Source organism: Hyla sarda, chromosome 5, assembly GCF_029499605.1.
Source record: "Hyla sarda isolate aHylSar1 chromosome 5, aHylSar1.hap1, whole genome shotgun sequence".
NCBI classification, from domain to species: domain Eukaryota; kingdom Metazoa; phylum Chordata; class Amphibia; order Anura; family Hylidae; genus Hyla; species Hyla sarda.
Genome location: NC_079193.1, coordinates 316,386,796 through 316,401,163, shown reverse-complemented (window position 1 = coordinate 316,401,163; position 14,368 = coordinate 316,386,796). Strand labels below are relative to the sequence as shown.

The 14,368-nt window shown below is 42.4% G+C and overlaps 1 protein-coding gene and 1 long non-coding RNA gene across 9 annotated transcripts in view; both read left to right on the top strand.

The window, feature by feature from the left end:
- The window catches only part of PAG1 (phosphoprotein membrane anchor with glycosphingolipid microdomains 1), a 264,608-nt gene extending 254,205 nt beyond the window's left edge, over positions 1-10,403 (top strand). For all 8 annotated transcript variants that reach the window (XM_056522227.1, XM_056522222.1, XM_056522220.1 and 5 more), the window contains 4 exons: positions 640-736; positions 1,547-2,118; positions 3,606-3,665; positions 9,130-10,403. In XM_056522227.1, coding sequence (XP_056378202.1) covers positions 640-736; positions 1,547-2,118; positions 3,606-3,665; positions 9,130-9,483 — 1,083 coding nt within the window. In that variant the 3' untranslated portion in view covers positions 9,484-10,403. The remainder of the gene's footprint in view (positions 1-639; positions 737-1,546; positions 2,119-3,605; positions 3,666-9,129) is intronic.
- A 783-nt stretch (positions 10,404-11,186) lies between these two features.
- LOC130274192 (uncharacterized) lies at positions 11,187-13,971 on the top strand. The gene is made up of 2 exons (XR_008844283.1): positions 11,187-11,675; positions 11,777-13,971. It is a non-coding gene; the product is annotated as an uncharacterized LOC130274192 (long non-coding RNA).
- The last annotated feature ends 397 nt before the right edge of the window (positions 13,972-14,368 follow it).

Genomic DNA, 14,368 nt, shown 5'->3' with positions numbered 1-14,368 from the left:
GAGAAATACTTGATTTTCTTGAACAATTTCAATATATTATATAAAAAAATATATATGCACTTACCCCTTTAGCTGCCCCACCGCTCCGGCCATCTGTGTGTCTGTCCCCATCCATGCTGCACTTCCTTGTGTCCTCTTCAGCTCAGCTAAATGGCAAGACACTGCTGCACTCACTGATTGACTGAGCAGGAAGGTCCTTGTGCAAAACATACACAAGTAAGGACAACAGGGGTCTGACACAGAGTTGTCTGGAACAGCAGGGAAGTGAGAGGGTAAGTATATGGTTTTTTACTATTTAAGTGCAACCAGAGCACTGTTAAATAGGAAAACAAATCTCCAGAATACCCCTTTAAGTTACATTGGTGCTTGCCATTTTCTTGTTAAACTTGACATGTAGTGCTACAGTACTGTATGTCTTATTGCACAGTGCAGTGTTTTCCAACCAAGGTACCGCAAGCTGTTACCAAATTACACCTCCCAGCATGCCCGGGCAGCTAAAGGCTGTCTTGGCATGCTGGCAGTTGTAGACACCCTGGTTGGAAAACACTGGCATAATAGTATTTTAGTATTGTAGCCTGACGCTGATTGTATTGTGTTACACACTGTATATAGATTGTCATATTTTGGTTTTATTTATAGCCTTCTGACAAGGAGACGCACAGTCACTCTGTGACCAGCCTGGGAACCGAGGCACCAGCCAGCAGTTACCGCAATGGAGCTGTCAGCACTGGGGATGGTAAGTACATTGATATTCACCTATAGTGAATTGTTGTTATTATTATTTATATAGTGCCAACATATTGCACAGCACTTTACAATTCTGAGGGTAAATTTACAAAGATCAGACATTACAGAATTACATACCGGCTATTCAAAGAGGAGTGAGGGCCCTGTTCCCAAGAGCTTACAATCCATAGTTCTGTAGAAGCAATTGTATCTCGACTTTGGTTAGCTTCAGTCATGAATTATTATATAATAATTATACAGGAAATTGTAATTATTATAATTGAAATAAACAATACAACATAATAGAATATATAAAAGTGGTAAAGGCACCTTTCTGCACTGACCTTTATACTGTGCCGGCCTTTGGCGTGTGCATGGTTTTGACATATAGAAAATACAAGTAAGATCAAGAGAATTCCATTGCCCTGAACTTAAGAAGTTAACTCTGTGGACTCTGTTTCAGTGGTTTGCTCTTTTTAATGTGTACCTGTGATTTCAGACAAGTTTTTTAAATTTCATAGACACAGGTCAAAAGTTTTCAGTGGTGGGATTCTGGGTGCTGGGACCCCTGTTTATTCCAGGGTGAAGCTGAGAACTGCTTTTCCTGCTGTCTCTCCGCTGCTGAAGATGGGCTCCATAGAAAGTCTTTGGTCAATCTTCAGTAAGTGTTCAGTTTCCCTACAGGGCCACCACAGGAGATATTAAGCATTATAAAATATTTTTTTGTTTGTTTTCATACTGTGTTCGTATAGATCAATTGTCAATGTCTCTCAATGTTTTTGTCACTGTTTGGCTTAATGCAGTTTTCGGTTACTTACAGTCTCCGAAGACAGTGCTGCCACCTGTGTTCCCACGTATGAAGACGTGCAGAGCTCTCTTCCTGACCTGTGTGATCCTCAGGACTTCACTGGAAAGTCGATGAGGTGCCCCCAGACCCGGGAGTTGCCTCAGATCCCTCCAGATAATAGTTTAGAATCTGCAAGTCTGGAAGACGACGTTCCTCTGTATAATGAAGGGCCATATGAGGTACTGAAAGACAGTTCTTCCCATGACAACATCATCGAGGACTCTCTTTATGAGACTGTAAAAGAACTAAAGGATATAAGCTCGTCGGCCAGCGCAGAAGAAAAGAGTCTGACCATGAACATGCAGCATCTAGCGAATGCAGAGTGTAAGATGGAGGCGGTTGTTGAATACGCCTCTGTGGACCATAATAGAAAGAGCAGGCAAAGTATCAACACTCACAGTGCAGCAAGTACCCCGACTTATCAAGATGATGACATTCCCCCACCTCTTCCTAAAAAACTATTGGATGAGAATGAGAATGTCCAGGGTAAAGAAACAGAGGAGAAAAACCAGGAGCCAGAGGGAGGAGCAAGCACAGATGACAAGGTACTTAGTTCTTAGTATGGGAGCCACATATCCCTGTAAGGACATTTATGAACATCCTTGCAGAGCATGCAGCTGCACATAAGCTGTACTGCAAGGGCTGGGGAGCTGCTGAGTCTAAACCAATCCATGTGCGCTTTGTAGTGAGTGTTAGGGGGCTGCATTTCTACTGTAACAGGGGGAATTAACAAAAGATATTTTGGTTTCAATGCCCACCCCTTTATCTTTTTGTAACTATATAGGAGGGGGAATGGGGGGCACAATGTGTAAAATTGATGAACAAAAAGATGAATACAAAACAAATGAGAAATTAAAAACCATGTTAGCCCAAATCACAGCTTCTAGCTTTACCCCCACCATTCAATCACTACATCTACTGGATACCTGCTATATATCTGCTATATACAAATTTATATCCCCTGTATAAAAATGACTGTAATACAAGGAGGTGGGAAAAATTGATATATATATTTATTTATTTATTTTTACATATTTTTACATAATTATGTAATATAACAAAAAAATCTTATACATTTTTAAATCCTTTGGATAACTGTGAGGAAACATGTAAGTAATGACATGGCTTCAGTTTAGTGATATTTACATTACATATTGCAGAGGTTTTTTCTGATATGTCCTAATAAATAGTTCATAATACACATATAGAACTTGAAAACCTGACAATTCCAACATGGCCTTGAAGGGGATATCCAGGATAAGGAAAACATATCCGCTTTCTTCCAAGCACCTCACCTGTCCTCAAGTTTTGTGCGGTATTAAAACTTGGCTCTATTCCTTTAAATAAAACTGAGCTTCAATACGACACATCCCTGAGGACAAGAGTGGCGCTGCTTCTGGAAGAAAGCATCCATGTTTATTCTAATTCTGGATAACTACTTTAAGAAATTAAAATACATCTGACCACATCTATGTAGTGCAATACTTTTTGTGTTTTGTTTTGAGTTTTTTTCTGCCCCAACATCCTTAGTAGGTATGTAAATTAGATAGAAAATTTGCTGGCCCTTTGACCTTATATAAGCTGAATAGGGTGTATACAATAGATGGCCAGGTACTTATGGAAATTGTGGGTTTTTGTGATGTAAAATCAAGTAAATGATGCCGTTTGTATTATGCCCTATGCCGTTTGTTCAATGACCTTACATACAACACAGGTGAAATAAAGGAACTTTTTAGAGCTTTTTGCTTTTATTGTGGTAGTAATAAATCTGTAGAACCATATTTTGGTCATAGATGGCCAATACTTCCTTACATATTATAATGAGATGGTTTTCAAGGCTCTCCTTAGAAGTATGTGCCGTCTGTGTTCATTGACAGTCCGGTTTACATATTAACCTCTCTATTAGGCTTTAAAGGAAGATCTTTGTTCCCGAATCCTCAGATAATAACCCTGGAGGATTCAACAAAGAATAAACTTGGCTTCACAGAGTATTGATTTTTTTTTTCTTTCTTTTCTTTCGCTTTTCTTTTAGAGGCAGAGTTGCATATCCTACAAATCTCGGGAAGAAGACCCCTGCCTGACTGAGGATGATGTATGTATAAAGATAGGGCCCAGATGAAATGCATTCTGTATACTTTTGTCCCTTTTCCAAATCAGCTAGTTATCCCATATCCTGTGGATACGGGATACATTTTAGGATTAAAGGGGTTCTCCGGTGGAAAACATTTTTTTACTGGAAAAGAGATTTTTACTCTGCTTTTGCAAAAATAAAGGGGTTGTCCCCTGTACATGAGATGACAGCGGTCTCAGCACATTGACCCCCCACAAGATGGTTATCTCCTATTATGTCTGGGAAGAACTTTTAATCGGAACCATTTAAGAGGACCCATGGGCTCTCCTGTCCTGGCTGTTTTAGTAAATATATGTATTCCTTAATGAAAAAATAACGCTAAAGCATATTTTCTTACAGTTCTATGTTAAACGGTTCCTTTGTTATTCTTCCTAGAAATGTATGAATACTTTGACAACAGGGTCTTACTATTCCCCTTGTCATAGGGACACGTGAAAAATGGAGAAAATACGGTCTTAGAGGCACTGCGCAAAAACGTGGTCACAAATGGGAGGACTCTAGCCAGCACAGGACAATAAATATTTTTATTTGAAACAATGGACGACGCATTTCGGGCAGACCCACACCAGCACTGCTCAACACAGGAACCCCATAAGTGCAATCTTGCATCTGATCCACCCCTTAATTTGCACTGTATGTTTGGACCTGAGGAAGGCACACACTGTGTGCCGAAACGCGTCGTCCATTGTTTCAAATAAAAATATTTATTGTCCTGTGCTGGCTCGAGTCCTCCCATTTGTGACCACGTTTGTGCGCTGCGCCTCTAAGACCGTATTGTCTACATTTTTCACGTGTTGCTCAAACTGGCCCTTGCGCAAGGGTCCATTCCCGGTCAGAGTGCAGCAGCCATTACCTACTAAAGCCATACCCCCACCAGTCCACTGCAGGCATTGGTCCCAGGAACCCTGGGATTAAGGCTTTCCACCAGATCTGGTGAGTATATCACTTAGGTGTGGTGGAGGGTCACACCAAGTCAGTATACGTAAACTAAGGGAGCGCCCCCTGTTTTCTTTTTACCTCTTTTCCTACGTCCTTGTCATAGGGGTGTCTCCCTACAGTCTTGAACTGTCAGAAGTAATTGGACAATGTCAGACTGTTTAGGGACATCTAGTAACACTCCGTTGTCAAATTATTCATAAATTTCCAGGAGGAATAACAGAGGATTGGCACAGCACAGAATGATTGTTTCATGAACAATACAAGTATATAGACTTGACGGATAAAGGATACAAAGCCCCCGGCCAGACATGCAGAAGTTCAGCTCAGACTAATAAATAATTCAGAGAATTGCACCATGGACCAGGTCAAGACTAGACAATGATAAATTTATGGAAAAGGGCCTTTCATTATGGATGTAAAGGGCAATTTAGATGGAAATTTCGTTTAACAAATTTCATGACTTGTATAACCTAAAGCTGATTAAACAGATTCTTAAAGTACCTTTTATACATTAAAGAATCTGGCAGATATGAGCCATGCTGCTCTGCCACTTTTTCCTATTTCGGCTCAGTGCCAGCCTTGCTTTGAAGCAGAGTTTTTAAAGGGACCGTGTCATACAAAAAATGTCCCATTGTTTAGATCAAGTTTTTATGTTAACCATATTTTTAAACAATTGCTGGTGATGTTTTTTCTACTTAAGTATTGTTCTATCTATGTTTTAAAATTATCCTGAAATCTTACAGTTTCCATTCCGGCCACTACGCCACAAGCTAAGCTGAGACTTCCTGTTCTGTACGGATCATTTCCCAGTAATGCCTTTACTGGAGTACAATGACACCAGTAGAGAGATAACATTGGATCTACTGCCATTCACAGCAGAAATCAGCCTCCCACTTCCCTGTAGAATGACATCTGAAAAGTTCACAGAAAATGCTCAGTAGCTTATTTAATTTGTCTGAATGGGACATCTTCTGTCTATTGTGCTCTATTGGTCCTTCTGTAAAGCATATCACTAAATGCTGTTATAAACAGCTCAGGCAAGATGGTAGCCCCCATAACATTGTACAAAAATTGGAATAAAAAGAATGACAATTCAATATATGAAAGGCTGGTTTGCCAGAGAGCCGCCAGGTGGTCTTGTGGGTAGATTACAAATTTACCCGCTCAACATTGCACTCCTCGTCCTCTTCAGTCACTTACTGGTGAGGCAGAACATCTCTGTGGCCAGTAAGTGACTGAGGGGAAGTATGATACTCAGACCGGGATCTCACAATTTCTGTGGGGACGAGGAGTGCAATGTTGAGCTGGTAAATTTGTTAAAAAAAAAAAAAAACTCCTGCTGGATAACCCCTTTAAACATAAGATCGGAGAGTATTTTAAATACTGTTTCTCCATACATGCCCCTAAGGGGATAACCCATTTAAATATGAAAGTCCGGTCCAAAAAACAGTCAAACTTCAAGGTTTTGATGGATGGGAAAAGCTAAACATGCCCTTAACCCCAGGATACCCTTTCAATACCTCCAGCGACACCACACTTGGAATCCACAAGTCCAGTTATTAGACTTGAAGGTTGGAGATTTAATATTCTTCTCTTATAGTTTAAACAAGGGAATAGGTCTGGTACCATCTTACATTTATACAAATTCCTATTATCTAGATATCTGGACAAGTATCCAGTGATAAAGAGTGTCACAACTATTTTAATACAGCTCCTGCCTTTATGAAAAAAAACAGGGTATAACTTAGACACCAAGTGTATCAGATGTGGGGATGAGTGGCCGATCACATTCATATATTCTGGGAGATAACTGTACATCATTTATATACAAAATACAAAAAACATGCAAAGAAGGTTTCCATATACCTAGGGCACATACAAGCATCCACCTATAATAAATGCCACAATGGGAAGGTAACTACAGTAGTTTCCCAAATGAGAAATGGGGTGCTGTATCACTAAAAAGCCCTATTGATGTGACAAGAAAAGCCAACTAAACTCCCAATAAACAACAAAGAGAGGGGAGCTATTTGAAAGATAAACCATTAATCTTTATTGAAGAAATACATATTCAAAACAGTGCATGAATAAAAAACATATTAAAACAGGAGGAATAGACGACAAGAAGGCGGCAAAACCTGGGACAAAACACTAGTCAGGCGGTAATAGATATAATTCATAAAAGTACCATGTAAACAGAAAGATGTGAAACAGCTGAGAATTTAAATGTGCAAAATGGCAGGGAATCTGGACAACATAAGTCCTAAAGTGCAGGTGCAATTCACTATCCGCCACAATAAGCACAAAAAGTAATAAAGCTGAACAGACATCAAGCTATTACATACCAAGTAATGATAAGAAGTACTGCAAGTCCCAGGATGCCGCCACCCCTACACATGTTTTGGTCCGCTGACCTTTGTCTCCTGACCTTCCCCCGGACGTAGGTCAGCGGACCCGAAACACGTGTCTGATTACGGGGGGGTTCAACCACTGGGACCCCGCGCGCGCGATCTCCCGCACGGGGCACTGGCATTCCCCGCGCTGTGCGCTGGCTAGTGCTTTTTGCCGACCTCACTGAGGTCAAAGAACATGCCCCCCCCCCCCCCCCCATACAGCTCTATGGGAGAGGCGGGGTACACGAATGCTGCATCCCTGCCTCTCCCATAGAGATACATGGAAGGGGAGTGTCGGCCACGGCGTCATCTGTGGCCAGCACGCCTCCGACAGAGTTTTTTTCACTGCAGATTTCCTTTAAATATCATGGACTCAGTTTTAACTCTTATTTGGTGGCTAGAGATTTCTCTATTCCCTCTATCCCCCAAGTTAGAAAATACCTTTTGTTCCATTTATTGCAGCCTCAGAAGAGGATTTAAATGGGTTATCCAGGAATATAAAAAAAAATAGAAAATTTAATTTCAGAAACCTCTCCCCGTCTGTTTCCAGGTTGGGTGTGGTTCTACAGCTCAGTTCCATTGACGTGAATGGAGCTAAGTTGTAACACCACACACAACCTGGGGACAGATGTGGAGCTGTTTTGGAAACATTCCTGGATAACCCCTTTAAGCTGGGGATTGTATTTCTTTGGTTTTGTTGTAGTTTTTTTTTACTATGCTTTTTTTGCAGCTATTTACAATTTTCTTTGGTAAAATATAGGCCGTATGCTCTTATGTGTAGCAATAATATATCCTGTGGTGTGTATTAGAATGAAAGAGCATGTTTCAGTATCTGACTCTTCTTATTAGTAGAGCTGAGCGGTATGACCAAATATGTGTATCACGGTATTTTTGTAACTTATGGCGGTTCCACGGTATATAATGGTATTTCCTTAACCCCCCCACATCATGTGACCCGTGAGCACTGTTCTGCTCCCCCACCCCCCAAATCATGTGACCCGCCAGCGCTGTTCTGCCCCCCCCCCCCCCCCCCATCAAATCATGTTTCCCGCCAACGCTGCTCTGCTCCCCCCCAATTAATTATCAGCCCAGTGGGGTACTACTCATATGTGTCACCCGCAAGCACTGCCCTCCTCCTCTTTGTTGGGGGCCGTCGGCGATGGAACTCTATACTGTACACCAGTGGTCTCCAACCTGCAGACCTCCAGATGTTGCAAAACTACAACTCTCAGCATGCTCGGACAGCCAACGGCTGTCCGGGCATGCTGGGAGTTGTAGTTTTGCAACAGCTGGAGGTCCGCAGGTTTGAGACCACTGCTGTACACTGTATCCCTATGCCCGGGATGCAAAAGATAAACAAAATAAACTTTAACTTACATAAGTCGGCCTCACGCTGTTCCTTGAGACTGGAACATCGGACAGCCGTCAGCCTATCACCGGCCGGAGCGATGTCCCGCCCCGCCCCGGCCAGTGATAGGTTAAACGCACTGTCATGTAAGAAGCCAGCCAGAGCTCCTTACATGACATTGGGCTCAGCCTATCACTGGCCAGGCCGGGACATCGCGTCGGCCGTTGATAGGCTGACGGCTGTATACCGCCCAGTCCTACTTATTAGGAAAAAAATCTAAGCAATACATTCCCTTTAAAGGGGTTCTCCACTGCCCTGTCTTCCGGAGCTCAACGAAAGTCTATGGAAAAGGGGCCTGACATCGGTCGCGCCCCCTTCCCATAGACTTTCGTTGAGGGGGCGGGCTTGATGTCACGATGGGGCGGCCTCAAACACGGAAACCCGCACACAGCGTCCAGAGTAATAAACTTCCGGACACTGCGAGCGGAGCTCCGGAAGACAGGGCAGTGGAGAACCCCTTTAACAACCATTGACAGGACATAGCAACTGATCCATCTCAGGTTACTTAGTGCCTTGTCACTAGGGTGTTTACTTAAAAAAAAAAAAAAAAACCTTAAGAATTGGGACAAAAAACAAACAAACAAAGAAATTGTTGGAGATTCCCTTTAAGTGATGTATGAAATGTTTTATTGTACATCTGATCTTATTTGGAATTTGTTACTTACATAAATTGGTTTATTTCTAGATTTCTGCCATGTATTCAAGAGTGTCTAGAACTGGACAATCTCTGAGGCTTCAGGAGGACCTCTCCCATTATTCCTACATCCAAGATGTGGAGGTCTCGCCAACGACCTGTAATGGTACATATGCAACAGTCAGGGACCTTGATAAAAGCCCCAACCTCATTGGCTTACCACCCGCAATGGACATAGTAAACGGTGGACCTGACCCTGAGTACGAAGCCATTGCTACATTAACCCATGAAGAAGACAGGACTTTGACTTACTCCCAATCTTGTCAGGGGGTTCTCCAACATGCTGAAAGCGACTATGAAAGTATTGGGGACCTGCAACAAAATGGAGACTACACTAGACTTTGAAAAATGCTGAAAAAAATTAATGTCTGGGTTTTTGGGGCTAATCTAGCACAATCCTTTAAATGGGTGATTCTCATATATCCTACATAGCTGTGGAATGACTTCAGAAAAAAAGCACACGTTTGCATACAAAGACAAAGTCTCCCTGCTGCATGAAGACGTTTGCATATTTTTATTTTTTTCTTATATTTTTTTAATGTGCCATTTATTTTATTTTTTTAATTTTGGGAAATTTGCCAAAAAAAAAGACAGAAACTGGATGACCCTGGACTTAACAAGTTTATACGGTACTGACGCGTCCTTTTATATCCTGTGTACTGGTACTATAGAAGAACAAAGAGACAACTTCACAATCTGCATTTGTACTTGTGTATATTTTCCTTAACCTGACATTTTGTATTGTTGAGCAGATGTTTAAAGCCTGGATATTGTATTATATTGTTTACCACATTCATAGGTTTTACATATGTTTTGTGCCACCTCTATCCATAATCTTTGCTTAAAATGGGTTTCTGCTTATTATGTTATTGGTGTTATCAGTGGGGGTCTTACTACTGTGGAGTGAAGCTCTCTGCCTAGAATGGGGGCCTAAGACCCAACATAACTGGTTGGGGTCCTCGTAGTTAGATCTCCACTGATCCCACTTTTATAATATATGCATGACATACAGATGTGTACTTCCATAACATATGGTGAAATGCAAATGAAAAAATGTATACACCTGACCAATGCCTTGATTCCATCTGCTATCTATTCATTTCTTATAGGCTCCATTGTTAAAAAAAAAAATGTATACTGTATATACTCGAATATAAGCCGAATTTCTCCTTTTTCGTGCTGAAAACGCTCCTACGGCTTATACTCAAGTGAACTCTCCGCCTGTCAATCCCTTCTCAGTGATCTGCAACCTGCGGACCTCCAGATGTTTCAAAACTACAACTCCCAGCATGCCCGGACAGCCATCGGCTGTCCGGGCATGCTGGGAGTTGTAGTTTTGAAACATCTGGCGGTCCGCAGGTTGAAGACCACTGCCCGGGCCTTCGTCATCATCCAGACCCCCCTTTAGTTTTCTACTCGCCTCCCCTCGGTGGGAAGGAAGGGTGAGCTGGTCGGGGCCATCTATGCTGCAGGGTCCGTCTGGTGGGGGAGGGTTAGTCATTCCGGGCTGTCCATCTTCACCCGGAGGCCCTCTTCTCCGCTCCAGGCCGGCCCCGGACTATTGACGTTGCCTTGATGCACAGGGACGTCCGTGCGCAGCAGACGTCCATGATGTCCCTGCACATGAACGTCCCTGTACGTCGTTTTCAAGGCAACGTCACTAGTCCGGGCCCGGAGCAGAGAAGAGGGCCTCCCGGTGAGGATGGACAGCCCGGAACGACTTACCATCCCCATCGGACGGTCCCTGCAACATAGATTGCCTGGACCATCTCACTCTTCCTTCCCACCGAGGGGAGGTGAGTAGAAAACTAAAGGGGGGGGGGGGGTCTGGATGATGACGAAGGCCGCAGTGGTCTTCAACCTGCGGACCTCCAGATGTTTCAAAACTACAACTCCCAGCATGCTGTCCGGGCATGCTGGGAGTTGAAGTTTTGCAACATCTGGAGATCCTCAGGTTGAAGACCACGATTGACAGGCAGTGATGACGAAGGGGGGGGGGGGGGCGATGATGACGGGGGTCTGGACATGGGGGGATGATGTATTTCCCACCCTAGGCTTATAGTCGAGTCAATAACTTTTCCTGGGTTTTTGGGGTAAAATTAGGGGCCTCGGCTTATATTCGGGTCAGCTTATACTCGAGTATATACGGTATGTTTAACATGTACACTTTTCATTGGAAGGCTGTGGTGGGTGCCCATTGCTACCCATTTCTCATAACCTTGCCAGAAACAAAATAAGTAATGAGTGAGTATATTTTCTTCCTTCATGGTTTAGGATTGTATTGATTAGGTATCATGACAAATTGTATGACTTATCAAAATTCTAGAAATTGTTTAAAGGGGTCTTTATGGTCCATCAATTTCTAACCAGTGGAAGCATGCCCACTGATCATGTGCCACTGCGCTCAAAGCTTGCCCCATTCACTTCAACCAGCTATAATACCAGGTACAGCTGCTACCCAGTATATAGCATTCTGCCTGCTTGGAATTGAAAAAGTTTCAGCACTCACATGAGCACAGAGGTTCCTGTAATCCAGTGTTTCCCAACCAGGGTGCCTCCAGCTGTTGCAAAACTACAACTCCCAGTATGACCAGGTAGCCTGGACATGCTGGGAGTTGTAGTTTTGCAACAGCTGGAGGCACCCTGGTTGGGAAACACTGCTTTAATCAGTTGATTGTGGAGGAAGCTCTTGATCAGGCCCCTACAGATCAGATATTGATGGGCCCACCCTGAGGATAGACCACCCATAAAAGAAATCCTGCAAAACTCGTTTTAACCTTTCTTAAATTGCAACTAATTATGATACCAATTCAATACAATCCAACACCAAGCAACACATAAAGTAAAAAATAAATAAATAAAAAAAATACATATTTTCCTTGAACAGACCTTAACGGGGGAACACATCTGTACATAAATAATATGCTATAAAACGTGAAAGTCCCTTTAAACATAATTTATACATACTTATACATCACTTATACATACAACAATTAGAGGCCATCTCAATGGTTGCCTAGAAATAGTGTTACTTCCTGTTTAGGTGACTACTGTTAGTTTATGTTCACACTGTGGAATTTCTATGCTGCCACTCGGATTCCTTTCTACCACGCTGGCAGCGGATTTTGTACAGTTTTGCAGATTACTTGAGGGATGTGAACATAGCCCTACTCTGCTAGAAATCAGCTGCTGGGTAAAAGATCAGGAAATGCATTTTTATATAGAGTCGGGAAGAAGATTCGTTCAGCACTGCGGTAATACAGAAAATCCGGTATTGGGGCTAGAGCTTAAAGGGGTATTCCAGGAAAAAACTTTTTTTTTTTTATATCAACTGGCTCCAGAAAGTTAAACAGATTTGTAAATGACTTCTATTAAAAAATCTTAATCCTTTCAATAATTATCAGCTGCTGAGGTTGAGTTGTTGTTTTTTGTCTGGCAACAGCGCTCTCTGCTGACATCTCTGCTTGTCTCGGGAACTGCACAGAGTAGAAGAGGTTTGCTATGGGGATTAGCTTTTAAACTGAGCGGTTCCCGAGACACGTGTCATCAGACAGCACTTAGACAGAAAAGAACAACTCAACTTCAGCAACTCATAAGTACTGAAAGGATTAAGAGTTTTTAATAGAAGTAATTTACAAATCTGTTTCACTTTCTGGAGCCAGTTGATATATAAGAAAAAGTTTTTTCCTGGAATACCCCTTTAAGAATAGACGTATGGCGGTGCACAGGCTAAAGATAGAGTACAAATAGCAACATGGCAAAGAGAAAATGAAAGCCGGCCACTCACCATTTCTTGTCTCTTCAAACTTCTTTATTTGAACAAAAAGGTACTCGCACAACGTACAGGGGAGAGGGACAAATCCGGGGGGGGGCTCAGATAGTGCGAAACAGAACTTGTTGCCTATCTAGTGCTTCTTCCGGCCATGGCCGGAAGAAGCACTATATAGTGCGAAACGGAGCTTGTTGCCTATCTGTACCCCCTGGACTTAGTCCCTCTCCCCTGTACATTGTGTGAGTACCTTTTTTTGTTCAAATAAAGAAGTTTGAAGACAAGAAATGGTGAGTGACCGGCTTTCATTTTCTCTTTGCCATATTTTTATATAGAGGTTGGTGTTGAGGTTGGCACAGTGTAAAAGTGGAGAAGTGGCCTATAGCAGCCAATCACATCTCTGACAGATGAGCTGAAACAGGAAGACCCAGTATGCATAGAAAATCTTTTGAATAGAGATGCCCTTTAAATTGTTAGTCATTAAAAACAAGTTTTGACATGTTGATCGCATCGGGTCAAGACTCGTTGCGATCAAGAGTTATTAGCCAGGAAAACGGTCAGCATTGCGCTCCTCTTCCTGGCTGCCCGAGAAATCCGACCTTTTCTCTGCACAGATGCAGATAAAATGTCCGATCTGCCGGTCGGGTAGCAAAGTGCAGTGGCACCATCTATCCCGGCTAATAACTCACCATTACAACCACCCTTAACCTGGTGCGATCAACAACTTTTGACAATGTCTGATCAACATATCAATAGTTGTTTTTAATGACAATGACGCTTTAATTTGGAAAGTCGAGTTTGATTTTTACATCATTACAATGTTGAAGTTTCTCGATGTCACAGGATCGGAAAAGTATTATGAAAGTAAAATAACCTTGTATAATATGTAATCCCGGGATTGTCGTCCTGTTGTAGGATGTGCTGATACATGAAATGGTACTAGAGTAAGTGAATGCCAATAAAAAATAATAAGTGTTAGAATAATAATATTGCTGCACAATTCAAGGATAAAAAAAAGCTCAAGGATCCGTGTAGATGTCAGTATTAAAGGTGATGATATATTTTGACGTTCTCAGCTTTCAGCTGCTTCTTACTGGTGGATTTGTGAATCTGTTGAATTGTGGGGGACACTAAACATGAAGTGTTGTACAGCATGATGGCAGGTCTATATCCTATAACCAGTGTGCCTCCAGCTGTGGCAAAACTACAACTCACAGCATGAATCTGCTTCAGCTTCCACCTTCCTCCCTCTTATAGCATTAGAGTGCGTTCACACGCTATTACTAGCAGCGGGTTTCCGCAGACAGTCCGCAAATCTGACACTATTGCGGACTGTCTGTAGACCAATTTAAATCAATGGTAGCGTAACTCGCAGTGGGAAACCCGCTGCTAGTAATAGCGTGTGAACGCACCCTTAGGGCTCAGTCACACTGAGAATCCACTTTGCATCCCTGGCAATGG